The 27,700-nt window shown below is 47.3% G+C and overlaps 1 protein-coding gene across 2 annotated transcripts; it reads left to right on the top strand.

The window, feature by feature from the left end:
• Positions 1-1,196: 1,196 nt before the first annotated feature.
• LOC141047250 (uncharacterized) lies at positions 1,197-27,588 on the top strand. 2 transcript variants are annotated; one of them, XM_073542250.1, is made up of 8 exons: positions 1,197-1,437; positions 3,645-3,807; positions 16,007-16,153; positions 16,283-16,462; positions 16,545-16,668; positions 16,751-16,848; positions 17,047-17,137; positions 26,307-27,588. In XM_073542250.1, exons 3-8 carry the CDS (start codon positions 16,052-16,054, stop codon positions 27,407-27,409), a joined length of 1,698 nt encoding a protein of 565 aa, XP_073398351.1. In that variant the 5' UTR covers positions 1,197-1,437; positions 3,645-3,807; positions 16,007-16,051; the 3' UTR covers positions 27,410-27,588. The 2 variants fall into 2 exon arrangements, with proteins under 2 accessions (XP_073398351.1, XP_073398350.1); XM_073542249.1 differs by having other exon boundaries at positions 26,304-27,588.
• Positions 27,589-27,700: the final 112 nt, after the last annotated feature.

Here is a 27,700-nt window from a genome sequence, read left to right as displayed (position 1 = left end):
GATGCTGACGTAATGCCACACAGAGATAAGCACGGGCTATTTATAGAAAACACAATAAGCCCGCCAAAATGCCACAACCAATCAATATTCAAATAGAATTGGGCGCCAAGAACCGGTTAAACCAGTTCTAGCTTGTTTATATTTACATAGCTTCACCTGACTGAGCCTTAATGACCTTCAATTGACCCAATATTAACCCCATCAAAACAGAAGGTTATACATAAAACGAGGGGTCTATGCGGCCATGAGTCCCCCCCTTTATTTTCTTTTGGCCAACGGGGGGGGGCTAACATTCTATCACAGACGGCAGAAAAAATTATTGAATATTAGAGGAAAACTGATAAATCTGTTGTATCGTTTAAGCCCAAGGGACCCTGTGCGTTCATTTTCGAGACCCATTGTGCTTCCAGTTTTAATAAAATTTAAATATGATTACCACCTTGTGGTGGACATTGCACTACTTCGAGACCTGCAAACCTCATTGTCTCGGGATTTGAATTGTGCTTTTCTTGTATGTGTCTTATAAGTCTTAAAGAACCCTTCCCTGAAATGGCCGTCGTCCTTCAGGCTTGTTCACCTGCTCACTCCCCTGTCTCCTGCACACCACACCATGCATTTTATGGAGATGTTGATCTCATCTAATATGGATTAAATGAATTCAACAAGAAAGACCAGGTGAGTGCTCCATTTCTTTTCTTCTTGTCTGTGCAATATTATATTAGAGTCTGCCTATGGGGGGCTGCAATATACTATAGAGTCTGCCTATAGGAGGCTGCATTATGTTACAATCTGCCTATGGGGGCTGCAATATACTATAGAGTCTGTCTATAGGAGGCTGCATTATGTTACAATCTGCCTATGGGGGCTGCATTATACTATAAGGTCTTCCTATGTGGAGTGCATTATGCTATAGAGTATGCCTATGGGGAGAGGTCAGCATATATACAGTGAGGTTCTTGTACATCCACTGTTAGGGTGCGTCAAAGAGTTGTAATCAAGGTTAGGGGCCAACTCAGATGTTCCCCTCCAACCAAAACCCTAGGTATGCCTCTGAAACCAGCACAGCAGAGTCCTGCATACACAGAGGCCCCTGATCATGTGACCTGTGACTCCTCCCCTCCTGTGACCTCATCACAGGTCCTGTGCGCACAGAGCAGCCATATATGCGGAGTGCGGCTCTGCGGGTGAAGGTCGGTGCTGGAGACTCCATTATTCTCTATGTGGAGTGCGGCTCTGCGGGTGGAGGTCGGTGCTGAAGGCTCCATTATTCTCTATGTGGAGTGCGGCTCTGCGGGTGGAGGTCGGTGCCGGAGACTCCATTATTCTCTATGTGGAGTGCGGCTCTGCGGGTGGAGGTAGGTGCTGGAGGCTCCATTATTCTCTATGTGGAGGTCGGTGCTGGAGGCTCCATTATTCTCTGTGGCTCTGCAGGTGGAGGTCAGTGCTGGAGGCTCCATTATTCTCTATGTGGAGTGCGGCTCTGCGGGTGGAGGTCGGTGCTGGAGGCTCCATTATTCTCTATGTGGAGTGTGGCTCTGCAGGTGGAGGTTGGTGCTGGAGGCTCCATTATTCTCTATGTGGAGTGCGGCTCTGCGGGTGGAGGTCGGTGCTGGAGGCTCCATTATTCTCTATGTGGAGTGCGGCTCTGCGGGTGGAGGTTGGTGCTGGAGGCTCCATTATTCTCTATGTGGAGTGCGGCTCTGCGGGTGGAGGTCGGTGCTGGAGGCTCCATTATTCTCTATGTGGAGTGCGGCTCTGCGGGTGGAGGTCGGTGCTGGAGGCTCCATTATTCTCTATGTGGAGTGTGGCTCTGCGGGTGGAGGTTGGTGCTGGAGGCTCCATTATTCTCTATGTGGAGTGCGGCTCTGTGGGTGGAGGTCGGTGCTGGAGGCTCCATTATTCTCTATGTGGAGTGCGGCTCTGCGGGTGGAGGTTGGTGCTGGAGGCTCCATTATTCTCTATGTGGAGTGCGGCTCTGCAGGTGGAGGTTGGTGCTGGAGGCTCCATTATTCTCTATGTGGAGTGCGGCTCTGTGGGTGGAGGTCGGTGCTGGAGGCTCCATTATTCTCTATGTGGAGTGTGGCTCTGCAGGTGGAGGTTGGTGCTGGAGGCTCCATTATTCTCTATGTGGAGTGCGGCTCTGCAGGTGGAGGTTGGTGCTGGAGGCTCCATTATTCTCTATGTGGAGTGCGGCTCTGCAGGTGGAGGTTGGTGCTGGAGGCTCCATTATTCTCTATGTGGAGTGTGGCTCTGCGGGTGGAGGTTGGTGCTGGAGGCTCCATTATTCTCTGTGGAGTGCGGCTCTGCGGGTGGAGGTCGGTGCCGGAGGCTCCATTATTCTCTATGTGGAGTGTGGCTCTGCGGGTGGAGGTCGGTGCTGGAGGCTCCATTATTCTCTATGTGGAGTGCGGCTCTGCGGGTGGAGGTCGGTGCTGGAGGCTCCATTATTCTCTGTGGAGTGCGGCTCTGCGGGTGGAGGTCGGTGCCGGAGGCTCCATTATTCTCTGTGGAGTGCGGCTCTGCGGGTGGAGGTCGGTGCCGGAGGCTCCATTATTCTCTATGTGGAGTGTGGCTCTGCGGGTGGAGGTCGGTGCTGGAGGCTCCATTATTCTCTATGTGGAGTGTGGCTCTGCAGGTGGAGGTTGGTGCTGGAGGCTCCATTATTCTCTATGTGGAGTGCGGCTCTGCGGGTGGAGGTCGGTGCTGGAGGCTCCATTATTCTCTGTGGAGTGCGGCTCTGCGGGTGGAGGTCGGTGCCGGAGGCTCCATTATTCTCTATGTGGAGTGTGGCTCTGCGGGTGGAGGTAGGTGCTGGAGGCTCCATTATTTATGTGGAGTGCGGCTCTGCGGGTGGAGGTCGGTGCCGGAGGCTCCATTATTCTCTATGTGGAGTGCGGCTCTGCGGGTGGAGGTCGGTGCCGGAGGCTTCATTATTCTCTATGTGGAGTGTGGCTCTGCGGATGGAGGTCGGTGCTGGAGGCTCCATTATTCTCTATGTGGAGTGTGGCTCTGCGGGTGGAGGTCGGTGCTGGAGGCTCCATTATTCTCTATGTGGAGTGCGGCTCTGCGGGTGGAGGTCGGTGCTGGAGGCTCCATTATTCTCTATGTGGAGTGTGGCTCTGCGGGTGGAGGTCGGTGCTGGAGGCTCCATTATTCTCTATGTGGAGTGTGGCTCTGCGGGTGGAGGTTGCTGCCGGAGGCTCCAATATTCTCTATGTGGAGTGAGGCTCTGCGGGTGGAGGTCGGTGCTGGAGGCTCCATTATTCTCTATGTGGAGTGTGGCTCTGCGGGTGGAGGTCGGTGCTGGAGGCTCCATTATTCTTTATGTGGAGTGTGGCTCTGCGTGTGGAGGTCGGTGCTGGAGGCTCCATTATTCTCTATGTGGAGTGCGGCTCTGCGGATGGAGGTCGGTGCTGGAGGCTCCATTATTCTCTATGTGGAGTGCGGCTCTGCGGGTGGAGGTTGCTGCCGGAGGCTCCAATATTCTCTATGTGGAGTGAGGCTCTGCTGGTGGAGGTCGGTGCTGGAGATTCCCCATTCCTGGCGCATTAATACTAGAAATCTATTGCACAGGGGATATCGCAGCCAATTCCCATAAGAAGAATCCTGGAAACACAGAATTAGAAATGATTCTTTCTCCGCAGTTTCTTTAGGACTTAACACATTCCTGATTCCGGAGAGTAATAGAAATACGGCAGAAAACAGAGGAAGAAAGTTCAGAGGAGAAGCTTCATAGAAAGTCATTGAGGTTACAGACGCCAGTGATTCTAGCACTTTACCAAGTAAATGCCACCAGGACTGTAGCAGGTAAAGACCCCAATATCCACAGGTGTCCCTTCTAATTGGGGGAAACTATCCCCTCTAATAATCCTCGGACAGTTCTGACAAACACGGGAAAGTGCCCCTTTATGGAGGGGACAGAAAGTCTGTTTAGTCACTTTAGCATCATAGTATCAGCTGTAATAATAATCTTTATTTTTATATAGCGCTAACATATTCCGCAGCGCTTTACAGTTTTGCACACATTATCATCACTGTCCCCGATGGGACTCACAATCTAGATTCCCTATCAGTATGTCTTTGGAGTGTGGGAGGAAACCGGAGTACCCGGAGGAACCCACGCAAACACGGGGAGAACATACAAACTCCTTGCAGATGTTGTCCTTGGTGGGATTCAAACCCAGGACTCCAGCGCTACAAGGCTGCAGTGCTAACCACTGAGCCACCGTTCTCCCATGATCCAATGGTGAGGTAGTGATTAGTGATTAGCGAATGTGCTCACCACTACTCGTTATGCGCGAGTATCACGGTATTTGTTGTACTCGACAAGCACCGAGCATTTCCAGGATTACTCAGCGGGAACTCGGGTCTCCACCCAGCATTTTTGGCAGATTTTAGAGACCCAATAACGCTGCAGGGATTGTCTGCCAGGCTATGAAAGCTGCAGCCACCTTTGTTGTGGTTGTGCAGTGATTGGCTGGCCAAACAGCATCATCAGTGGTTTAAGAGACCGGACGCCGCCCTGCTTGGCACATTCAGCTCTGGATTGAGAGAGTGTAGGGAGAGTGGCTGCCTTGATAGGGTCAGAATTGGGGATTTATTAGTCAGTGTGGGGTCTACCATCCTAATTACTCATATCCAGCTAAACCAACAGTCCTTCTAAGGACTAATTCTGGAGTATAAAGGTTCCAGTGTTAGGGTGTGTGCACACGCTGCGGATTTTGCTGCGGATCTGCAGCGTTTCTGGCCCTGCGGGTTCGCAGCAGAATCTGCTGCGTTGTACAGTACCATTTACTCTATGTAAAATGGAAACCGCAGTGCACATGCTGCAGAATTTTCCGCGCGGTTTTGCTGCGGTTTCAAATCCGCAGAAAGAAATGACATGTCGTTCTTTTCTGCAGATTCCGCTGCGGTTTACCATCTCCTCCATTGTAGAGGTGATAAACCGCAGGGAAAAACCGCAGCCTAATCTGCAGATAAACCGCAGGTCTTTTGACCTGAAATTTACCTGCGGATTTTACAAAATCCACGGGGGGAAATCCGCAGCAGCTAAAAACTACGTGTGCACATACCCTTAGGCAGGCAGGGTAGTCTACGTCGCTCTATACACATCAGTGCAAGGCCTGCAGGCACTGTATGAGTGTATATAGAGCATTGCATACATCACGAGGGTCCATTCCCTTCCTGTGTTCTGGTGCTGCTGCTGCTACCTGTGGGATATACTAGCCGTATATAGCTAGCTCCAGGTGTAATTGGAATACAGGCCACACATTTTTGGTGTAGTATATCTGTGCCAGCTCATATCTGTGCGTGCTCAAAGTTTGGCCAGTTTACGGCGGTTTTCTTTTTTTGTCCTGGGTGAAACTGTACTTATGTACAGCACTATTTAGCCAAAAAATAAAAAGTATACAGTCTGTTATCTCAGGCTGAGGCCTGATGTATCTGTGGTGGCAAACTTCACAGGCAAACATGTCATAGTCCTGTCTGCTAGCCTTGTTCGACTCATTATGTTGGGTTTTCAAAAGTGAACGCAAAACCTCAAAAAAATTAATACAGTCTGTTATCTCAGGCTGAGGCCTGGTGTATCTGTGGTGGAAAAATCTTTGTTTTGCAGGCATACTGATCACATATAATTTTTCTCCAAATAAATCCATTTGTATTGAGCTTTTAAAATATTTCAGTAGTCCATTTAAAATGGGCAAGGGACTGGGAAGTGGACATGATGCTGATGGTACATGCAGATGCAGAAGACGAGGCCGTGGCCAAGCTGAAAGTAGGCTACAGCAAAGACCCACATCTTCACGCTTGACCTTTCTGTCCTAGTTTCTAGGGGACCACACCACACCACTATTGAAGCCAGAGCAGTGTGAAACGGTTGTTGGTTGGATAACGGATAATGCTTCCAGTCACTTAGCCACCACCAGAACCATGTCTTCCACACGGTAAAGTCTGAGTAGCCATGAGTGTGGACTTGATAATACTCACCCTGGTTATTACTCATGTGGACACGTGCTTGAGGGCAGGGACAGTACATCTCACTGTCGGCACACTAGGTTAACACAGAGGAAGCCGGGACCCAGTTGGACCTTGGGATGGAACACATCCTCCCCACACCATGGATTGCGGGCCCTACCTCAATCAGGGTTGCCCCCACACTCTACAGCTCCTGCACCTCCTCCTCCTCTTCAGCCTCCATTTCTGAAATGAACACATCAGTCAGAAGCTGGAAGCACTGCAGCACTGCCTCAGCCAAGTGGCAACAGGCTGTGCTGAAGCTAATCTTCATAGATGACAATACGCACAATGCAGAAGTGTTGTGGACAGCGCTGAAAGAGCAGTCAGATATTTGGATGAATCTCTGAAGCAAAGAGAAAAAAAAAGAAAGAACGGCACTAGGGAACACAAATCACCACTTAACAGACCAGGAACCAAATGAATCTGAACACCACGCAAAGCATAGCTGGTAATGGTGCTTAACAAAAACAGACGAGATCCAAGGTACAATAGAAGATAAAATGTAGCACTCACCAGCATAAATCAGTTCCAATAGTCTTTTATTCACATAAGTGCCATGGGCAGCAAGTGGACAAGCAGGACTTGTAAGAACTGCGGGGGAGAGAGGACAACGGCCGTTTCCCGATTACTCGCTTCTACATTTTTTTTTGTTTGTTTTTTTTCTTCTATTGTTCCTTAGATATTTGGATGACACCACTGAACCTACAGCCAGGCATAGTCGTGTGTAACAATGGCCGGAACCTGGTGGCGGCTCTGAGGCAAGGTGAGCTCACACACGTACCTTGCCTGGCCCATGTGCTTACCTCATGGTTCAACATTTTCTCAAAAGCTACCCGTGCTGCCGGATCTGCTAGTGAAAGTATGTTGTCTATCTGCCCATTTTAGAAAGTCAGCTACAGCTTCAGCCGTGTTGCCGTGCTTCAGCAGCGTTTGCAGCTTCCGGCTCACCAACTGGTGTGTGATGTCCCCACGTGTTGGAACTCTACACTGCATATGTTGTAATGGATTTGTGAGCAGAAGAGGGCAGTTGTTGACTACCAGCGTCAACAAGGTCGTCGATATTCAGTTCTGACTCCACACATAAGACCTCAGGAGAGGACAAGGATGTCAGACATATGTACCATCCTCCAGAACTTTGAGGACTGCACCAAGATGGTGAGCGGCGATGACCCCATAATTAGCGTCACCGTCCCACTTCTCAGCATTCTGAAAACCTCTCTTCTCACAATTAAAGAGGATGCATTGCAGGCAGAGCACGAGGACATGGAGCAAGGAACCATACAGGGTGATTACACTCAGCCCAGACTCATGTCGTCACAACGTGAATTGGTAGACAATGAGGAGGAAGAACACAAGCTACTTTTATGTGCTATAGACGGGACTACAAGCACAGCTGTCATACCGTCTGTTCAGCGGGGATGGCCGGAGGACAGGGAGGAGGAGGGCAGCATGGTCAGTTGTCCTGTTGGTGAGGATATGGAAGTCTTGCCTGTTAGCAGTCTGGCACAAATGGCTGGCTTTATGTTGCGCTGCGTTTCCCATGACCCTCGCAATATAAAAATTTTCGGTGATACTCCTTACTGGTTGGTGACACATCTAGACCCATGCTACAAGGAGAACTTTCAATCTCTTTTTCCAGAGGCAGAAGTGTACAAAATAGTTGCTGTACCACAGGGCCCTTGTAGCGGAATTACAGAAAAAATTCCCATGTGAGAACACTGGCAGCAGATGTCAGAGTTTGTTGTACAACCAAGGAGTCCAAGCGAGAGAGAGACAGAAGTACAATCCAGCTCAGGCAGGGGAACAATGACAAAGTTCTGGGACAGTTTTCTCAGACTCCCATCGTAATGCCACAGAGGCAAGGGGTGCTGTCACAAGAAGTGCAATGTTTGGGAAGATGGTGAGGGAGTACCTTGCAGATCGTACAAACGTCCTCTGGGATTCCTGTGTGCCTTTTAATTATTGGGTATCCAATCTGGACACGTGGCATGAACTTGGCTCTCTATGCCTTGGAGGTCCTGGCTTGCCCTGCTGCTAGCGTTCTGTTTTTAGTGCCGCTAGTGGAATCATAACAGATAAGCGCATCCGCCTGTCAACTGACAATGGTGACAGGCTGACTCTTATAAAAATGAACAAGGGCTGGATTGGGCAAGACTTCTGTACACCACCGAATGAAAACAGCGAAACATAACCTCAAATACATTGTCTTTTTTGTGGAGGTGTATTCTCATGCACCTCTTCACAATCACACATAGGTATCCGTTTCCTGATATGGTCTGTTTGGTGTTATCCTCCTCCTTATCCTCCTCATCATACACAAGCAGAACACCAGAGTGAACGTATTCCGTGATGCAAAAGTCACTCAATTTTTGGCAAGGGTGTTTTTATGATGCCTGTTACTAATTTGAAACCAAAACAAATGTTACTCCCCCAGGGGGAACAGTCATAAAACTGAGATGTACGTTTATTATTCCCATTTATTCTTATATTTACCATTTTTCCTATCTGTGGACCATCCTCTTATGACCTAGTGTATACCTCTCCAATATAAAAATAGTGAAATCCTATTATATTATATTTTTATTTATATCCCTGTCTCTGAGCTGTTGCTAGGGACAAACCTATCTCGTTGGACACATTCTGGCTTCAAATCTATGAACCTGTGTTCGCCCCTCCCTTTTGTTATTTTCTTTCATAGGTGGATTCACATTTTTTATTTGTTTGATTTCAGTATGATTTATCATTATGTCTCCTCATTCTCCGCCACTAGATGACCAGGTTTAACGTGTTCTGTGCTGCTACATGCAGTCCAATTTTTGGCAAGGGTGTCTATGATGCCCATAGTAAATTTTGAAAAAATGTTCCCCCCCATGGGGAAATGTTTGCAGATCCATGCACTGCGTGTATGGCCATTACAAGTCTAGGAGACCCGCTCCTTTACATTGGGCCTGGTTTTTAATGAGGCCTTCATCAATGTCTCCTCATTCTCTTCCACTAGATGACGAGGGTTAATGTGTTTTGTGCTACTACAGGCAGTCCAATTTTTGGCAAGGGTGTCTATGATGCCCATAGTATATGTTGAAAAAATGTACCCCAATGGGGAAATGTTTGTCAGCCCATGCACCGAGTGTATGGGCATTACAAGTCTAGGAGACCCGCTCCTTAACATTGGGCCTAGTTTTTACTGAGGCCTTCATCAATGTCTCCTTATTCTCTGTCACTTGATGACCAGGGTTAATGTGTTCTGTGCTGCTACAGGCAGTCCAATTTTTGGCAAGGGTGTCTATGATGCCCATAGTATATTTTGAAAAAATGTACCCCCCATGGGGAAATGTTTGTCAGCCCATGCACTGCATGTATGGGCATTACAAGTCTAGGAGACCTGCTCCTTTACATTGGGCCTTGTTTTTAATGAGGCCTTCATCAATGTCTCCTCATTCTCTGCCACAAGAGCATCAGGGCTGACGTGTTCTGTGCTGCTACAGCCAGTCCAATTTTTGGCAAGGGTGTTTTTATGAAGCCCGTTACTAATTTTAAACCAAAACAAATGTTACTCCCCAGGGGAAAATCTTATAAAAATTAGATGTACATATATTCTTCTCATTTATTCTTATATTTACTGTTGTGAGCTCATTTTCTCGTTCACCTTTGATGTCCGATGAACTCCCTCTGCTGGTGAAAGGAGGTAGTGAAGCTCATTTGGATGGGAGAAACCTGTCACCTGAACAGGTGGATTGCGATTGGACATCCGGAATCTCTGAGTGGATATAAGGCAGCCGACGCCCTGTAGGGTTGCTGGTGATTTCTCTGCTCTGAGCTCTGGCCTCCAGTTCAGTTCCTGTCTTCTAAAGCTAAGTTTTGCTCTGTTATTGTTCCAAGAGATTCTGTCTGATTTGCTTAGTTTTGTGTTCTGCCAGCCCCGGCTGGGGTTCTGCTGAATTTCCATTTTTGTCCCTGATCGATTAAATCTCTTTTGCTCTGTCTTCAGAATATATCGGAGTGCTGATATAGGGATTTTGAAGTCTAGCGACTTCAGGGCCGTTTTTCCTATCAGACGTGTTGGGACATTTTTGGTAGGGTTTTTGCGGAATGCAGCCAGCATCTTTTCTGTCCTTTCCTATCTAGTTGGGCCCCATTGTTTGCTCTGCCTGTCTTTCTGTCTGTGTTTGTGTTTTCATCTGTTTTCACTGACAATACATGTTGGGGGCTGTCTATTGCTTTGGGGTCGGCTCTGGGGCAGTTTAGATTTCCCCTTTCTTACTTTAGGCTTATTTAGTTCTCCGGCTGTGAAGAGGCATCTAGGACCACAGTAGGAACACTCCACGGCTACTGTTAGTTGTTGTGAATAGGATCAGGGGTCTGCAATCCGCTAGCTACCAACCTCTCCGGTTTTCTGGACTTAGCTTGCATTTTTGTTTTTTCCTCCTCCGGTGACTCATTCATAACAATTTACCATTTTTCCTATCTGTGAAACATCTTATGACCTAGTGTATACCTCCAATATAAAAATAGTGAAATCCTATTATATTATACTAGCTATGAACCCATTCTATGCCCGGGTGGCGAGCATTTTAATTGGTATATGGTCTCCCATCCTGGTATGTGCTGCCACCCTCCTATCCTGGTACTCATGGCACCCCTCATTCCTATCCTGGTATGCATGGTACCCTCACACCCCCCAATCCTGGTAGGCATGGCACTTCATTCTTCATCCTGGTATGCATGGTCCCCTCACCCCTCAATCCTGGTATGCATGGTACTCCCTCATCCCTATCCTGGTATGCATGGTCCCCTCACCCCCTATCCTGGTATGCATGGTCCCCTCACCCCCTATCCTGGTATGCATGGTCCCCTCACCCCCAATCCTGGTATGCATGGCCCCCTCACCCCCTATCCTGGTATGTATGGTCCCCTCACCCCCTATCATGATATGCATAGTCCTCTCATCCCCCAATCCTGGTATGCATGGTACCCCTCATCCTCCAATCCTGGTATGCATGGTCCTCTCACCCCCCAATCCTGGTATGCATGGTACTCTCTCATCCCTATCCTGGTATGCATGGTCCCCTCACTCCCTATCCTGGTATGCATGGTACCCCTCATCCCCCAGTCCTGGTATGCATGGTCCTCTCACCCCCCAATCCTGGTATGCATGGCACCCCATTCTTCATCCTGGTATGCATGGTCCCATCACCCCCCAATCCTGGTATGCATGGCACCCAATTCTTCATCCTGGTATGCATGGTCCCCTCACCCCGCTTTTCGTGGTATGCATGGTCCCATCGCCCCCCTTTCGTGGTATGCATAGACCCCTCACCCCCCCCTATCCTGGCATGCATGGCCCCCTCACCCCCCAAACCTGGTATGCATGGTTCTCTGTCCGCTCACCCCCCTATCCTGGAATGCATGGTCCTCTCACCCCTTCCTATCCTGGTATGCATGGTCATTTCACCCCCCTATCCTGGTATGCATGGTCCCCTCACCCCCTATCCGGGTATACATGGTCCTCTCACCCCCCCAATGCTGGTATGCATGGTACTCCCTCATCCCTATCCTGGTATGCATGGTACCCCTCATCCCCCAATCCTGGTATGCATGGTACCCCTCATCCCCCAATCCTGGTATGCATGGTACCCCTCATCCCCCAATCCTGGTATGCATGGTACCCCTCATCCCCCAATCCTGGTATGTATGGTCCCCTCACCCCCTATCCTGGTATGCATGATACCCCTCACCCCCCTATCCTGGTATGCATGGTACCCCTCATCCCCCAATCCTGGTATGCATGGTACCCCTCATCCCCCAATCCTGGTATGCATGGTACCCCTCATCCCCCAATCCTGGTAAGCATGGTCCTCTCACCCCCCTATCCTGGTATGCATGGTCCTGTCATCCCCCAATCCTGGTATGCATGGTACCCCTCATCCCCCAATCCTGGTAAGCATGGTCCTCTCACCCCCCTATCCTGGTATGCATGGTCCTGTCATCCCCCAATCCTGGTATGCATGGTACCCCTCATCCCCCAATCCTGGTAAGCATGGTCCTCTCACCTCCCTTATCCTGGTATGCATGGTACCCCTCATCCCCCAATCCTGGTATGCATGGTACCCCTCATCCCCCAATCCTGGTAAGCATGGTCCTCTCACCTCCCCTATCCTGGTATGCATGGTACCCCTCATCCCCCAATCCTGGTATGCATTGTCCTGTCATCCCCCAATCCTGGTATGCATGGTACCCCTCATCCCCCAATCCTGGTAAGCATGGTCCTCTCACCTCCCATATCCTGGTATACATTGTCCTCTCACCTCACCTATCCTGGTATGCATGGTCCCCTCACTCCTATTAAAACTACACACATACAAAAAAAAACATTTATACTCACTTTTCTTTCCTGTGCTCCAGCGCTGTCACCACGTTCTGCTGGAGGCCGGGGGAGGAGTCTGGCGCCAGAGTACGTGCATGCCCATAGCGCTGTCTGGCACCATATTGCTGAAGACACACTGCAAGTGTAAAATGGCGCCGGATCGCGCAATGCGCATGCGTGATTCCGGCCGCACTCCCGCCCCGATCTCTGGGCAAAAGAGAAGCGCCGCGGCAACGCTCCTCCCGGTCAGGTAAGTATGGCGTCGGAGATGGCGGTATGCAGTGTGTACGGTACCGCCATCTCCGGCGCCATGCACACTCCTCACCGCTGGCTGCCTCATTCTGTCTGGAGCCAGACTGCGCAGGCACGTCACGCTTGCGCAGTCTATAAAGGCTTCGGACAGAGTGACGCTTACAGCGTTATATTATAGATTTTTTTTATATCCCTGTCTCTGAGCTGTTGCTAGGGCCAAACATATCTCGCTGAACACATTCTGGCTTCATATCTATGAACCTGTGTTCTCCCCTCCCTTTTGTTATTTTCTTTCAGAGGTGGATTCACATTTTTTATTTATTTGTTTGATTTCAGTATGATTTATCATTATGTCTCCTCATTCTCCACCTCTTATGTCTCTATGGTCTTGGAGGACCTGACCCGGAAGTCCCGACGTGCATTCCCTATATGAGGCCACCTCTTCTGTAGGTGGCGCCTGATTATTGCTTTTGCTTCCTTGCAAGGCCTTCTTAGTGCCTGCATGGTGGCTCTCTGTACTCAGGTCCACTACCTTGTACTCTGGCGTGCTTCCCAGCACACGCTCTGCTCTGTTTTGTACCTAGGCGTGCTTCCCAGTATGCGTCCTGCACCATCCTGTACCCTGCGTGCCCCCGTGTACACGCTTTACATATTCTTGTACCATGCATACCCCCATCTTCACCCTGCTAATCACAGTCTCTCTTGCCTTCTTTGAGCTGGCCACCTGGTTCCAACAGTTGTGGTACTTTATTCCCCTGAGCCTGCCCCTGACGCTCCCTGTATAGGGGGTGGTCCACAATAGGTCAGCTCGCCTGGTGGGTTGGTATCACGGCCCAGAGGGTCCACTCCAGGAGTCGTCACATGAACAAGGGTGGGTGGTTTTGCTCGGCGTAAAAGACTTGTTATGGAAAAGGTTGAGGTGTACCCCACAGGGGAAAATGTTTGACAGCCAACACACTTAGTGTGTGGGCATTTCAAGTCTAGGAGACCCGCTCATTAAAATTAGGCATAGTTTGTAATCAGGCCTTCCTCCACGTCTCATCATCCACCACCACTAGATCACCAGCATTAATGTGTTCCGTGCTGCTATAGCCATTGTCAAAATCCTAACAAGGGTGAGTGTTTTTGCAAGTTTAGGAGACCCGCTCCTTTTTAATGGAACATTTTTGGTTAAGAGGCCCTCCTCAATGTTTCTTCCAAGGGGGGATTGGGGTTATTGTGTTGCAGATGACTTGGTAGCAGAGTAGGCCTTGCAATCAATGTATAAGAAAACAGAATGGGAGTAAAAAATGAATAATGTGAACTGGATTTTCCTCTGCCCATCCAGTATGTGGGTTCAAAGGCTTATTGGGGTGGATATGACTTGGTAGCAGGGCAGGCCTTACAGTCAATCCATGAGAAAACAGAATGGGAGTAACAAATGAATAGTGTGAAGTGGATTTTCCTGTGCCCATCCAGTATGTGGGTTCAAAGACTTGTTGGGGTGCATATGATGAGTAGCAGGGCAGGTCTTGCAGTCAATCCATAAGAAAACAGAATGGGAGCAAAAAATGAATAATGTGAAGTGGATTTTCCTGTGTTCATCCACTATGTGGGTTCAAAGGCTTATTGGGGTGCATATGACTTGGTAGCAGGCCAGGTCTTGCATTCAGTGCAACATTTTTTATGGAAGCCATCCTGGACATCTCGTGAAAGGGGTATTGGGGTGCATCGTAATTCTCGGCAGCCCATCCACTCAATGCATAGGCTATAACAGTTTAGGAGACCCACTATTTAATAATGCAGATTAATTAAGCAGATTAATGCTGCCTGATGCCCCTGTAAAAATAGGCTCTGTGACTTTAACGGTCCATCTTTCATAAATGAAACAAGGCCAGCTAGGGTTGTTAAATGTTACAATGACATTTCCCAATGAATGCATTTGTTGTGGTTGAAAGCAATGTAAAAGTTGAAAAACGCTTCAAAAACGCTGCGTCTGAACATAGCCCAAGTGGTGAAAGAACATTTTGGTCTGGGGTTATTTATTTTGCCTTATATACACGTCATTAACCTGGAAAGGATGTACCTTAACATATTTCCCAGCAATATCCCTTTTGATTTCGTTTTGGTATGTTTTTGGTGCACCGGTAAAAATGGCATGAAACTCTGACAACATTATTTAAAGCTGTGAACTAGGAGTCAGGAATGCTTCCAGTGATGATCCCCATGATGTCCCCATGTCATTTGAGCAGTGTTTTTAGACCTTAAAAGGACCCCCGGGTGGATTGCGGTAAAAATGCTTGGGTTTCCCATAGACTTACATTGGGCTCGTTGTTCTGTCAGAGTACCCGAGTATTCCAATTTGCTCAACCCGAACAACGAGCATCCGAGCATTTTAGTGCTCGCTCATCACTAATAGTGATTTACCCTGAAGAGTCACAAATTGTGGGGTTGTTATAAAATGTTATATTTAGGGTTTTTTTTGTGGATGAAACATGTTACTCTAATAATACAGTGCCAGTTTCTTGGCCCCCACACACAGTATAATGATCCCACAGTACCACCATCCCCAATTTTTTTTTGTTTGTTTTTCATCTACTATATAGAAGCCTATGAGAAAATGCTAAAAAAACATATAATTTCCACAGAGAAAAAACATGTTACTTGCAGACATTGGCATCACATAACTCCTGTCTCAATGTTCTTAAAAAAATCTTTTCTAAAAGCCTGAAACTTCTGTGTGTGACTCAGACCTGAGATCTAACATGATAGAAGATTACAGTGCGGGGAAGACGGGAAACCTTCATATAGACGGCCGGTGGGGATGGAGTCAGTATGTTTCTAGACCTGTAGTTGAAGATGTCGTCCTCACCATGAAGTGGTTATTTCTCCTGTCACGTGTAATGAATATCTCCTGCAGTATTGCTAATGCCGATTCCAGTGTCGGGAAATGAGACGAGAATTAGCGTTATGGAAGATGAGTCTATGAGGAACGTATTCAGCTGCCGACTCCGAGGGAGAAACTGCTCGTTGACTGTGGTCTAAAATATATAGGTTTTATTAGTAGATGTCATGGAAAAATGCAGTATGTTGTAATATAATAAAAATACCATTGCTGCTTGAGTCCCCTAGTCTCTGTTCTCCCTGATCAGTACCAACAAACTTGTGATTCCTACAGCTAATCAGTTTGTGAAGCAATGAGTTATGTAGCCAGTGATTGGGAGCATGGAGAAGATGTCTTTGTCAGCAATTCAACTTATGTTCCAGTCCATACAAGATTAGAGAATAGAACGTGTAGATGTTGTATCTCCTCATATGTTTCCTTAATTATCTCCAGTATTTGTATTATTACAGAATTCTTATGATGTTCCATTGGCTCATCTTCTTCTCATTCAGGTCTCTACGATATCAGATCCTCTCATTGAAGATCTATATAAAAGAATGTTTCTCAATTACCCATCAAGGATGGGTATGGACAGAGACAAGATGGCAGAGAGGATATTACACCTCACCCTAGAGATCCTCTTCCGGCTTACTGGAGAGGTGAGAGATTCTGATGACGTCACATTACATCATTCTTATCTATGGGCATAACAGATGGACAGAACTGGAGAGGTGAGGACTCTGGAAATGTCTGTAGTGAGATTTATTAATGTGTCTCTCCATAACCAGGATTACACAGTAGTGAAGAAGACCTCTAGTGAGCGCTGTCAGGACCCTGTGTCTGAGGGATGGGGAAGACCCCTGAGCCCAATCACTGGGCCTCCACCTCACCCCCTGATACATGAGGACATCAATGACCAGAAGATCCTAGAACTCACCTACAAGATGACTGAGCTACTGACTGGAGAGGTGACACTGCTGGGAATGCTGGGACATTATACAGTAACGCTATAAAGGGATCAGAGTATGATGGTATCATTGTATGTGTCAGGTTCCTATAAGATGTCAGGATGTCGCTGTCTATTTCTCCTTGGAGGAGTGGGAGTATTTAGAAGGACACAAAGATCTGTACAAGGATGTCATGATGGAGGTTCCTCAGCCCCTCACATCACCAGGTAATAGACAGGACTAAATACATATGGACTATAATTATCTGTATGTAAAGAATGAATTCAGTCCTGTTTGTGTTTTCTCCAGATCTATCCAGTAAGAGGACAACACCAGAGAGATGTCCCCGTCCTCTTCTTCCACAGGACTGTAAACAAGAAGATCTCAATGTTTCTCAGCATCATCAGGTAGATGGAGAGAAGGTGTCAGGAGATCTCCCCTATGATGTGTAGACGGCTGTGAAGGTCTTGTGCTCAATCTTGTTTTATCCACCAGTGTTATATGTTATTTACTTGTGTAATGAGAACAGTGGAGATGGCAGGATTAGAGCTGATCATAGATGTGACTTCTCCATCTGTCCGTGACTTTTACAATATTTGTTTCAGGGTGAAGATCTGACCCATATTGATACTACAGAGACATATGTGAGGGGTGGTGAGCGGTGTAAACAGGAGATTCTTACATATGACTACCCAGGTGAGTAGTAACCTCTAAATACAGAGAAGTCACAGATTCTTCTCAGTCACCGGCTGTGGCTGCTTTATCGGTGGTGTAGTCCGGCTGTATTACAATCTTGTTGTCATGATCCAGGACGGGGTTTCGCTTTGGCCTGTCCTGATCAGACTGGGGGTTAATTGTTCCGCCTCTCTCTGGCAAAAGGACGGCTATTTAATTCTCACTGGACCTAGGTCCGGTGTCAGTTATACTCCTGCCCTCGGCTGAGTTAGTTGACCTTGTGCGTACGTGTGCCTTGTGCCTGATATCTTGCTTGCTTGTTTGCTTTTGATCCGGTTCTGTCCCTGTTACGAGTTCTGCCTGCTCCTCTTGTACTGCGCTACCTCTCGTGTATGACTCTCTGCTTGTGACTCGACTGCTCTCTGCTCGTCCCCTTGGTACCACGTCGCCCTCTTGTATATGACCTTTGGCTTTGTCTTACTACCCGTCTGTTTGTCCATCCTGTGCCTCGTTTTCCTGTACTGTTGTGACCTCCGTTTTGCCTGACTCTGAGTTGTATGGTGTCCTGTCATATCTGAAAGCAGGACGCTAAGCCCCGCCCCCTTGCAGTCACCTGACCATAGGTCCTGTGCCAGCTTGCTAACTTCAGTGTTCGCTGGTCCTGTGCCTCTTTACTTTCCGGCGCTGACTGGACCCTGACACTAATAGTTAGAAGCACGCATTGTCACCTCTGCTGCCCAGCTCCACAGGTATCTTTTAGCACTGTGTTGTGAGTTCATTTTCCCCTTCGTCACTGAGGTCTGGTGAACTCCCTATTCTGGTAAAGGAAGGTAATGAGCCTGATTATCAGGCACCTGAGCCTAATGAGGATGACTGGCTGAGTGGAGTCACGGACTGGATATAAGGCTGCCGACGCCCTTCTGCCCTGCGGGTGATTTCTCTGTGGACTTCTAGGACACAGTCTGATTCCTGCTCCTCTAAAGCTAAGTTTTCTGCTTTGCCTGTTAGCATTTGTGTTTTGTGTTTGTTTTCCTTGCTTTTCTGGATTCTGCCATTCCCTGCTGGGGTGTGCTGAATCTCCTTTTGCCGGTTGCTCTGTCTTCAGAATATTCCTGAGTACTGACATAGCTTTTTTGAAGCCTAGCGTCTTCAGGGCCTTTTTCACTGTCAGTCTGTTGGCTCTTATTTTCATAGGGTTTTTCACGGATTGCAGACAGCAGCCTTCCTGTCCTTTCCTATCTAGTTAGCTTGGGCCCCATCTTTGCTCAGTCTATCTTTCTGTCTGTTAGTGTTTTCATCTTGCTTCACCGTCATTATATGTTGGGGGCTGCCTTTTGCTTTGGGGTGTGCTCTGGGGCAGTTTAGATTTCCCCTTTCTTTCTTTAGGCCTATTTAATTCTCCGGCTGTGATCGAGGGGTCTAGGGCATCGTAGGAACCCCCCACGGCTACTGTTAGTTGTTGTGGATAGGATCAGGGGTCTGCAATCCGATAGCTGCCAACTTCTCTGGTTTTCTGGACTTAGCTAGCATTTCTGTTTTTGCCTCCTACGGTGACTCAATCATAACAGAATCACCCGCCATACCGCAGATCCTAGGGTACTCAATAGCAGGAAAGAATTGTGTTTTTAAAAAAAAAAAAAGTGTGTATATTCTTTCCTCTATATCTCTGAGGCTGTAGGGGGAATTTTTTTTTTTCTCTCAATGGAGATAAAGCAATTGTCTGATCGTGTGGAGCAGCTCGCTGCGGAAGTGCGGGAAATTTCCACCTACCTTGCTCGTTCGCATGCTGTTGAACCAAAGATCCCTACACCTGATGTATTTTTTGGGGATCGATGTAAATTTTTGAGTTTCAAAAATAATTGTAAATTATTTTTTGCCTTGAAGCCTAACTCGTCAGGGAGCTCCGCGCAGCAGGTTAAAATGGTCATCTCTTTGCTGCGTGGCGATCCCCAGGATTGAGCGTTTTCTTTGAAACCAGATGATCCTGTTCTGACTAATGTGAACCTAATGCTATTGATCAGGCTGAAAAGACCCTGTTGGCATTGAACCAGGGTCGAGACTCTGCAGAGTTGTACTGTCAAAAGTTCTGAAAGTGGGCGGTCCTTACTACCTGGAATGATAATGCCTTGGCTGCTCTCTTTCGGAAGGGTTTGTCAGAAGCCGTAAAAGATACTATGGTGGGATTTCTTGTTCCCTCTGGTCTGGACGATTCTATGTCATTAGCCATTCAGGTTGATCGGCGTTTACGTGAACGCAGGATTGCACGAGAGGTGTTGCCACCGGTTGAACAGACGTCTGAACCTATGCAATGTGATAGAGTTTTGTCTAAGGCGCAACGTCAGGAGTTCAGAAGGTGTAATAAGCTGTGTTTTTTCTGTGGAGATGCCTCGCATATTATTTCTGTTTGTCCTAAACAAGAGAAACGCTTTGCACACACGTTTTCTGTTGGTGGTGTTCAACCTAAGTTTCTTCTGGCAATTACTCTGATCTGCTCCCTGTCCACATTTTCCGCCAAGGCTTTTGTGATTCGGGAGCAGCGCTAAACCTAATGGACTTGGATTTTGCTAAACATTGTGGATTTCCGATGACACCTCTGCAGACGCCTATCCCTTTGAGGGGGATTGATGCTACTCCTTTGGCTAAAAATAAACCTCAGTTTTGGACCCAGGTGGTCATGCGGGTCGCCCCAGACCATCAAGAAAATTGCAGATCTTTGGTGTTGCATGGTCTGCATGATGCCGTTGTTCTGGGGTTTCCCTGGTTGCAAATTCATAATCCAGTTTTGGATTGGAAATTTGTGTCTGTGGTGAGTTGGGGTTGTCGGTGTGCCTTTAGTGAGGCTCCGTTTTTTTCCACCTCTCCTCAGTCGCATGATGTTCCTGACTATTTGACGGACTTTTATGATGTATTTAGTGAGAATGAGTCTGCGTCCTTGCCTCCTCATAGGAGTTATGACTGTGCAATTGAACTAAGCCCGGGGTGTAAATTTCCCAAGGGTCGGCTCTTTAATTTATCTGTACCCGAGCACGAGGCTATGCGGTCCTATATTAAGGAGGCGTTGGAGAAGGGTCATATTAGACCATCCTCTTCACCCTTAGGTGCTGTTTTTTTTTTTTGTGGCCAAAAAGGATGGTTCTTTAAGGCCTTGTATTGATTATCGTGCCCTCAATAAAATTACTATTAAATATCAGTATCCGTTACCCCTGATTTCGGATCTATTCTCTAGAGTTAGAGGTGCTTGCTGGTTTACCAAGCTTGACCTCAGGGGGGCGTATAATCTTATCCGCATTAAGCAGGGGGATGAATGGAAGACGGCGTTTAATACTCCGGAGGGACATTTTGAGTACCTGGTGATGCCTTTTGGGCTCACTAATGCCCCTTCTGTCTTCCAGTGCTTCATGAACGATATTTTCCGAGACTTTGTCGATAAATTTTTGATTATCTATCTGGATGATATTTTGATCTTCTCCAAGGATTGGGATTCTCATGTGGAACATATTCGGACTGTGTTCCGGATCTTGAGGGAGAATTCCCTGTATGTCAAAGGATCGAAATGCCTTTTTGGAGTACAGAGGATTTCATTTTTGGGATTTATTTTGTCTCCGTCAACTATTGAGATGGACCCGGCCAAGGTACAGGCCATTTATGATTGGGTTCAGCCCACTTCTTTGAAGGCCCTCCAGAAGTTTTTGGGTTTTGCTAATTTTTATCGGAAATTTATAGCAAAATTTTCTAGTATTGCCAAGCCATTGACTGATCTGACTAAGAAGGGTGCTGATGTGTTGAATTGGTCTCCGGAGGCTGTTGCTTCCTTTCAGGAGCTGAAGCGAAGATTTACCTCCGCCCCGGTTTTGCGGCAACCTGATGTCTCACTCCCGTTCCAGGTAGAGGTGGATGCTTCTGAGATTGGTGCAGGAGCTGTTTTGTCCCAAAAGGATCCTGTAACATCTAAAATGAATCCCTGTGCTTTCTTTTCCCGAAAGTTCTCTCCATCTGAACGTAACTATGATGTGGGGAATCGGGAACTGTTGGCCATGAAATGGGCATTTGAGGAGTGGAGACACTGGTTGGAGGGAGCTAAACATCAAGTTGTGGTCCTCACTGACCACAAGAATTTGATTTACCTAGAGTCGGCTAAACGCTTGAACCCTAGACAGGCTAGGTGGGCCTTGTTTTTTTACACGTTTTGATTTTGTGGTCTCTTTTCTTCCTGGAACTAAGAATGTCAAGGCAGACGCCCTCTCTAGGAGTTTCTTTGCTGATTCTCCTGTGGTGACCAAGCCTGCTACCATCTTAGGCGAAGGGGTAGTTCTTTCTGCCATCTCGCCCGATTTGAGACTTGCTCTGCAAGAGTTCCAGGAGGACAAACCTGAGCGTTGTCCCAGTGGAAAGTTGTATGTTCCTGACCAGTGGAAGAAGAGAGTGATGTCTGAAGTTCATTGCTCTGCATTGGCTGGTCATCCAGGTATTTTTGGTACTAGAGAGCTGGTGAGTCGGTCTTTTTGGTGGCCCACCTTGTCTCATGATGTCAGGAATTTTGTGCAGTCCTGTGGGACTTGCTCCCGGTCTAAATCTTGTTCTCGCTCTAGTGGGTTGTTGATGCCTTTGCTGGTCCCCAGGAGACCATGGATCCATATTTCAATGGATTTCATCTCTGATATGCCGGTCTCTCAAAGAATGACTGTTATTTGGGTGATTTGTGATAGGTTCTCTAAGATGGTTCATCTTGTACCACTCCCTAAGTTGCTGTCTTCTTCTGAGTTGGTGCCCCTGTTTTTGCAACAGGTGGTTCGCTTGCACGGGATTCCTGAGAACATTGTATCTGAGAGAGGAGTTCAGTTTGTCTCTAGATTTTGGAGGACTTTCTGTTCCAAGCTGGGAATTCAGTTGTCCTTCTCCTCTGCTTTTCACCCTCAGACCAATGGGCAGACAGAGAGAACAAACCAGACCTTGGAGTCGTATTTGAGATGTTTTAGTTCCGCTGATCAGGATGATTGGGTTTCAATTTTGCCCTTGGCTGAATTTGCTTTAAATAATAGAGCTAGTTCTGCCACTTTGATGTCACCTTTTTTTTGTAACTTTGGGTTTCATCCTCGATTTTCTTCAGGGCAGGTGGAGCCTTCTGCGTGCCCAGGTGTTGACACTGTGGTGGAGAGAATGCACCAGATCTGGGACCAAGTGGTGGATAAGTTATCTCTCTCCCAGGAAAAGGCCCAGCGGTTTTCCAATCGACATAGGACCATTGGTCCCCAGTTTAAGATTGGTGATATGGTGTGGTTATCATCAAAAAATATTGCTATGAAGGTGGCTTCTCCTAAGTTTAAGCCTAGATTTATTGGACCTTACAAGATTTTGGAGATTATTAATCCGGTCTCTTTTCGTTTGGCTCTTCCTGTCACATTTAAAATCCATAATCTATTCCATAAGTCCTTGTTGAAGAGGTTTGTTGAACCAGTTGTTCCTGGGGTGGCACCTCCAGACCCTGTATTGGTTGAAGGTAACATGGAATATGAGGTAGAGAAAATACAGGATTCCCATCTGGCTAGACGGAGACTCCAGTATTTGGTTAAGTGGAAGGGTTATGGTCAGGAGGATAATTCCTGGGTCTCTGCCTCTGATATTCATGCCAAAAGATTGGTGCGTGCCTTTCATCGGGCTCACCCTGATCGCCCTGGTGGCGTGGTTGAGGGTTCGGTGACCCCTCCTCAAGGGGGAGGTACTGTTGTGAGTTCATTTTCCCCTTCGTCACTGAGGTCTGGTGAACTCCCTATTCTGGTAAAGGAAGGTAATGAGCCTGATGAGGATGACTGGCTGAGTGGAGTCACGGACTGGATATAAGGCTGCCGACGCCCTTCTGCCCTGAGGGTGATTTCTCTGTGGACTTCTAGGACACCAGTCTGATTCCTGCTCCTCTAAAGCTAAGTTTTCTGCTTTGCCTGATAGCATTTGTGTTTTGTGTTTGTTTTCCTTGCTTTTCTGGATTCTGCCATTCCCTGCTGGGGTGAGCTGAATCTCCTTTTGCCGGTTGCTCTGTCTTCAGAATATTCCTGAGTACTGACATAGCTTTTTTGAAGCCTAGCGTCTTCAGGGCCTTTTTCACTGTCAGTCTGTTGGCTCTTATTTTCATAGGGTTTTTCACGGATTGCAGACAGCAGCCTTCCTGTCCTTTCCTATCTAGTTAGCTTGGGCCCCGTCTTTGCTCAGTCTTTCTGTCTGTGTTAGTGTTTTCATCTTGCTTCACCGTCATTATATGTTGGGGGCTGCCTTTTGCTTTGGGGTGTGCTCTGGGGCAGTTTAGATTTCCCCTTTCTTTCTTTAGGCCTATTTAATTCTCTGGCTGTGATCGAGGGGTCTAGGGCAGTGGTCCCCAACCTTTTTTGCACCAGGGACCGGTTTCAAGCAAGACCATTCTTCCATGGCCCGGCAGGGCGGGGATGGAGGTGTGGCAGGGGTGGGGCTTTGGTCATAAGGGGGCGAGGCTATGGACGCAGTTGTAGTGTAGCAGTGCATACTTATAATTAAATAACATTTATAATGTGACTCAACTCACCATAGGTTTTGAATGAGTGCTCCATCACCCCCTTCTCCCCATCATTGCCTTCACCCCATCACTGCCATCTCTCCATCATTGCCTTCAATCCATCACTGCTGTCTCCCCATCATTGCCTTCACCCCATCACTCCCTTCTCCCCATCATTGCCTTCACCCCATCACTCACCTCTCCCCATCATTGCCTTTACCCCATCATTGCCTTCACCCCATCACTGCCGTCTCTCCATCATTGCCTTCACCCCATCACTGCCGTCTCTCCATCATTGCCTTCACCCCATCACTGCTGTCTCCCCATCATTGCCTTCACCCCATCACTCCCCTCTCCCCATCATTGCCTTCACCCCATCATTGCCTTCACCCCATCACTGCTGTCTCCCCATCATTGCCTTCACCCCATCACTCCCCTCTCTCCATCATTGCCTTCACCCCATCACTGCTGTCTCCCCATCATTGCCTTCACCCCATCACTGCTGTCTCCCCATCATTGCCTTCACCCCATCACTCCCCTCTCCCCATCATTTCCTTCACCCCATCACTCCCTTCTCCCCATCATTGCCTTCACCCCATCACTCCCCTCTCCCCATCATTGTCTTCACCCCATCACTCCCCTCTCCCCATCATTGCCTTCACCCCATCACTCCCCTCTCCCCATCATTGCCTTCACTCCATCACTGCCGTCACCCCATCATTGCCTTCACCCCATCACTCCCGTCTCTCCATCACTCCCCTCATGGCCTTCTCCTCATGTCCCCATCTCCTCCAGGGCCAGGCTACACACACAACACACACACACAGGGCCAGGCTACACACACACACAGACACCACCTCTCTCCTCTCACCTGCCCGCCGCCCGCGCTTCCTCGCTCTGACACAGCAGCGGAGCGCTCCTCTCTGTGTCAGAGACAGGAAGTGCGGGCGGCGGGCAGGAAGCTGGACGGGTCCTTGCAGCTCCGCTCCTGCTATTCCCTCTTGCAGGCAGCGGAGCTGCTTGGATCGCTCCCTGGCCGCCGCTAAGAACTGCTGCGCGCCGCCCCAGCCCCCGCTACGCCACTGACCACCCCTGGCTCCCCTTGTGTCCGCGGACCGGCAAGGGCACTGCAGCGGCCCGGTGCTGGGCCGCGGACCGGCGGTTGGGGACCCCTGGTCTAGGGCATCGTAGGAACCCCCCACAGCTACTGTTAGTTGTTGTGGATAGGATCAGGGGTCTGCAATCCGATAGCTGCCAACTTCTCTGATTTTCTGGACTTAGCTAGCATTTCTGTTTTTGCCTCCTACGGTGACTCAATCATAACAGCACTGTTTCTGTACTCAGGACACGCGCACTGGCTCTGTGAGCGAGTGTAGTGCGGTGTTCCTGACACTTGTGATCACCATTTTGCATCTAGACCACAACATTCTCCTCCATTTGGAAATGTTGAAATTACTTTGTGAAATTGTGAAATCCTTTTCAGTAGAACTTAGAACCTGGAGGATTCACCTACCCCCTTGAATTAGAAGATGACTGACTCTTACCTGCCCAGATCTGTAAACTACAAAGCCAATGACAGTGTATTTAGAATATGCTGACAAGTTAGAAAATCACTTGATGAATAATATTACGATGGGCCTGTAAGAGAAAGCAGAGGGTAATGATGTTGTTGCTATCTTCTCTCCCTTCTGTGCTGCTGAATGTGCTCATATAGTCCCTACAAGACCAGGTCCAGTCTTTCTGGTCAAAATTCGCTTTTATGATCAACAATATTAAATGTGCATAGAAGGTCAAGTGTGAATTTCTGTACAATAACAGCAGATATTTTCCTCCAGCACACTAAGTGTTGGCAGGGCTAAATTAAAGTTACAGATGTGGGCACCCATAGTGTGGGTAGGAGGGTGCCCACCATATCTCCACCTGCAGAGCCTACACCGACATGTGTGCTGGCAGGACCTGAGATGAAGTCACAGTCAGGTGATCATCACATCGTCTGGCTTAAATAGCTTAACTTGAGAGTCAGTATAGTTGTGGTTTTTGGAGAGAGCGAGTCTCCAAACGGCAACTCCAGGTGGAGCAGCCGAATCCCTCAGACAAGTGGACTTTGTCATATGTTATTTTCTTTTTGTTTTGCCGTTATGCCAGAAAGGCTCTGTTTATGTTGCTGAACCCTGCTATGGTCTATGCTGTCTAGACCAAACCAGCAGGTGATCTGCTACAAGAAACGTTCCTGTGTCTACCCTGGGAAACAGCTGATTGTGTCGACCCCTCACAGTGGTTTGGGCACACGGCAAGGCTCAGAAGCAAGGGGGAAATGTTACTTTGGTAGAGTGGTTATTGTTGGATTGGTTTATGGAAAGCATGTTGCTTTTTAATAGTTTTTAAGCCGCTAATAATGTGGAAACCTCTGTTTTTCCACTGACAGATGATGGACCTGATTGGGGGCTTGTTTTTGTGAGATGAATAGATGTTTTATTAGTATTATGTTTGTCTACATAACATTTCTTTGTGGCTTTTTATTCCATATTTTGGAGGCAGAATGAACAAACAGTTGAACACCCCTCTCCAATGGTTCATCCTATGATATTTTCTATACAGTTTAAGTAGGAATGTTAAATAACATTCAAAGATATTTTATTCAAAAATAATATTTGGTTTATATCTTAGCAGATGACTGTACCAGGAGATCAGAGGGACATCTGACATCTTCAATTTTTAAATCAGATGATTTTAAGATCCCACAAGATACAAATGAAGTGAATGCCATTACTCCAGATATACCATCATCCCTTCACAGCAAAGATCTGTCAACTGATCCTTTGAAACAGGTTCTGTCTTCTGATTCATTACCGATGACTAAGGAAAATCAAAGTCACAAAATAATCATTAAAAACGTAAAAACTCCTAAATCAAAGAAGCCATTTTTATTTTCAGAATATAGAAACCGGTTTCCCTTTGAAAAGTCTTTTCTGAAGCATCCAAAAATTGACACAGCGGAGAAAATATATTCTTGTTCCAAGTGTGTGAAATGTTTTAAGCTCAAATCATATCTTGTTAGACACCAAAGAATCCACACAGGGGAGAAGCCTTTTTCCTGTTCAGAATGTGGAAAATGTTTTGCAGAGAAATCAGATTTGGTTAACCACCAGAGAACTCATGCAGGGAAGAAGCCTTTTTCATGTTCAGAATGTGGGAAATGTTTTACACAGAAATCAGATTTGATTAAGCACCAGAGAACTCACACAGGGGAGAGGCCTTTTTCCTGTTCAGAATGTGGGAAATGTTTTAATCAGAAATCAGCTTTGGTTACCCACCAGAGAACCCACACAGGGGAGAAACCTTTTTCCTGTCCAGAATGTGGGAAATGTTTTAATCAGAAATGCAATCTTGTTAATCACCAAAGAACCCACACAGGGAAGAAGCCTTTTTCATGTTCAGAATGTAGGAAATGTTTTACCCGGAAAGCGCATCTTGTTGGCCACCAGAGAACACACACAGGGGAGAAGCCTTTTTCCTGTTCAGAATGTTGGAAATGTTTTAATCAGAAATCAGATTTTGTTAGGCACCAGAGAACCCACTCAGGGGAGAAGCTTTTTTCCTGTTCAGAATGTGGGAAATGTTTTAACAAGAAGTGTAATCTTGTTACACACCTAAGAACCCACACAGGGGAGAAGCCTTTTTCCTGTCCAGAATGTAGGAAATGTTTTAGCAAGAAATGTAATCTTGTTACACACCAAAGAACCCACACAGGGAAGAAGCCTTTTTCATGTTAATAATGTAGGAAATGTTTTACACTAAAATCAACTCTTTAACATCAGAGAGGTCACAAAGGGGAGAAGCCTTTTTCATGTTCAGAATGTTGCAAATGTTTTAACCAAAAATTGTATTACTAGGACAACACCTTGTCATTCCTCATGTTTGGCCTATTTGAAATAAAAATACTCATACTCACTTTCCGTGCCAGCGCCGTTCCAGTGGTCTTGGCACTCACGTTGCCAGTGCTCATGTGTGGTTATTGCATAATAAGAGCCCTGCGCCCAATTCACTGTTCTTACCTTCAGATG

The sequence above is a fragment of the Dendrobates tinctorius genome, unplaced genomic scaffold (assembly GCF_039654945.1).
Source record: "Dendrobates tinctorius isolate UK_male_01 unplaced genomic scaffold, ASM3965494v1 ptg000126l, whole genome shotgun sequence".
NCBI lineage: Eukaryota > Metazoa > Chordata > Amphibia > Anura > Dendrobatidae > Dendrobates > Dendrobates tinctorius.
The sequence above is the reverse complement of the archived record's forward strand: the minus strand, read 5'-3'. Positions and strand labels throughout refer to the sequence as shown.

Bases quoted from the DNA above. Each gene is read 5' to 3' on its own strand.
- LOC141047250 (XM_073542249.1), top strand. From the start codon at position 16,052: ATGTTTCTCAATTACCCATCAAGGATGGGTATGGACAGAGACAAGATG. The intron at 16,463-16,544 runs GTGACACTGCTG...TGTATGTGTCAG, and splicing joins CTGAGCTACTGACTGGAGAG to GTTCCTATAAGATGTCAGGA. The intron at 16,669-16,750 runs GTAATAGACAGG...TGTTTTCTCCAG, and splicing joins TCAGCCCCTCACATCACCAG to ATCTATCCAGTAAGAGGACA.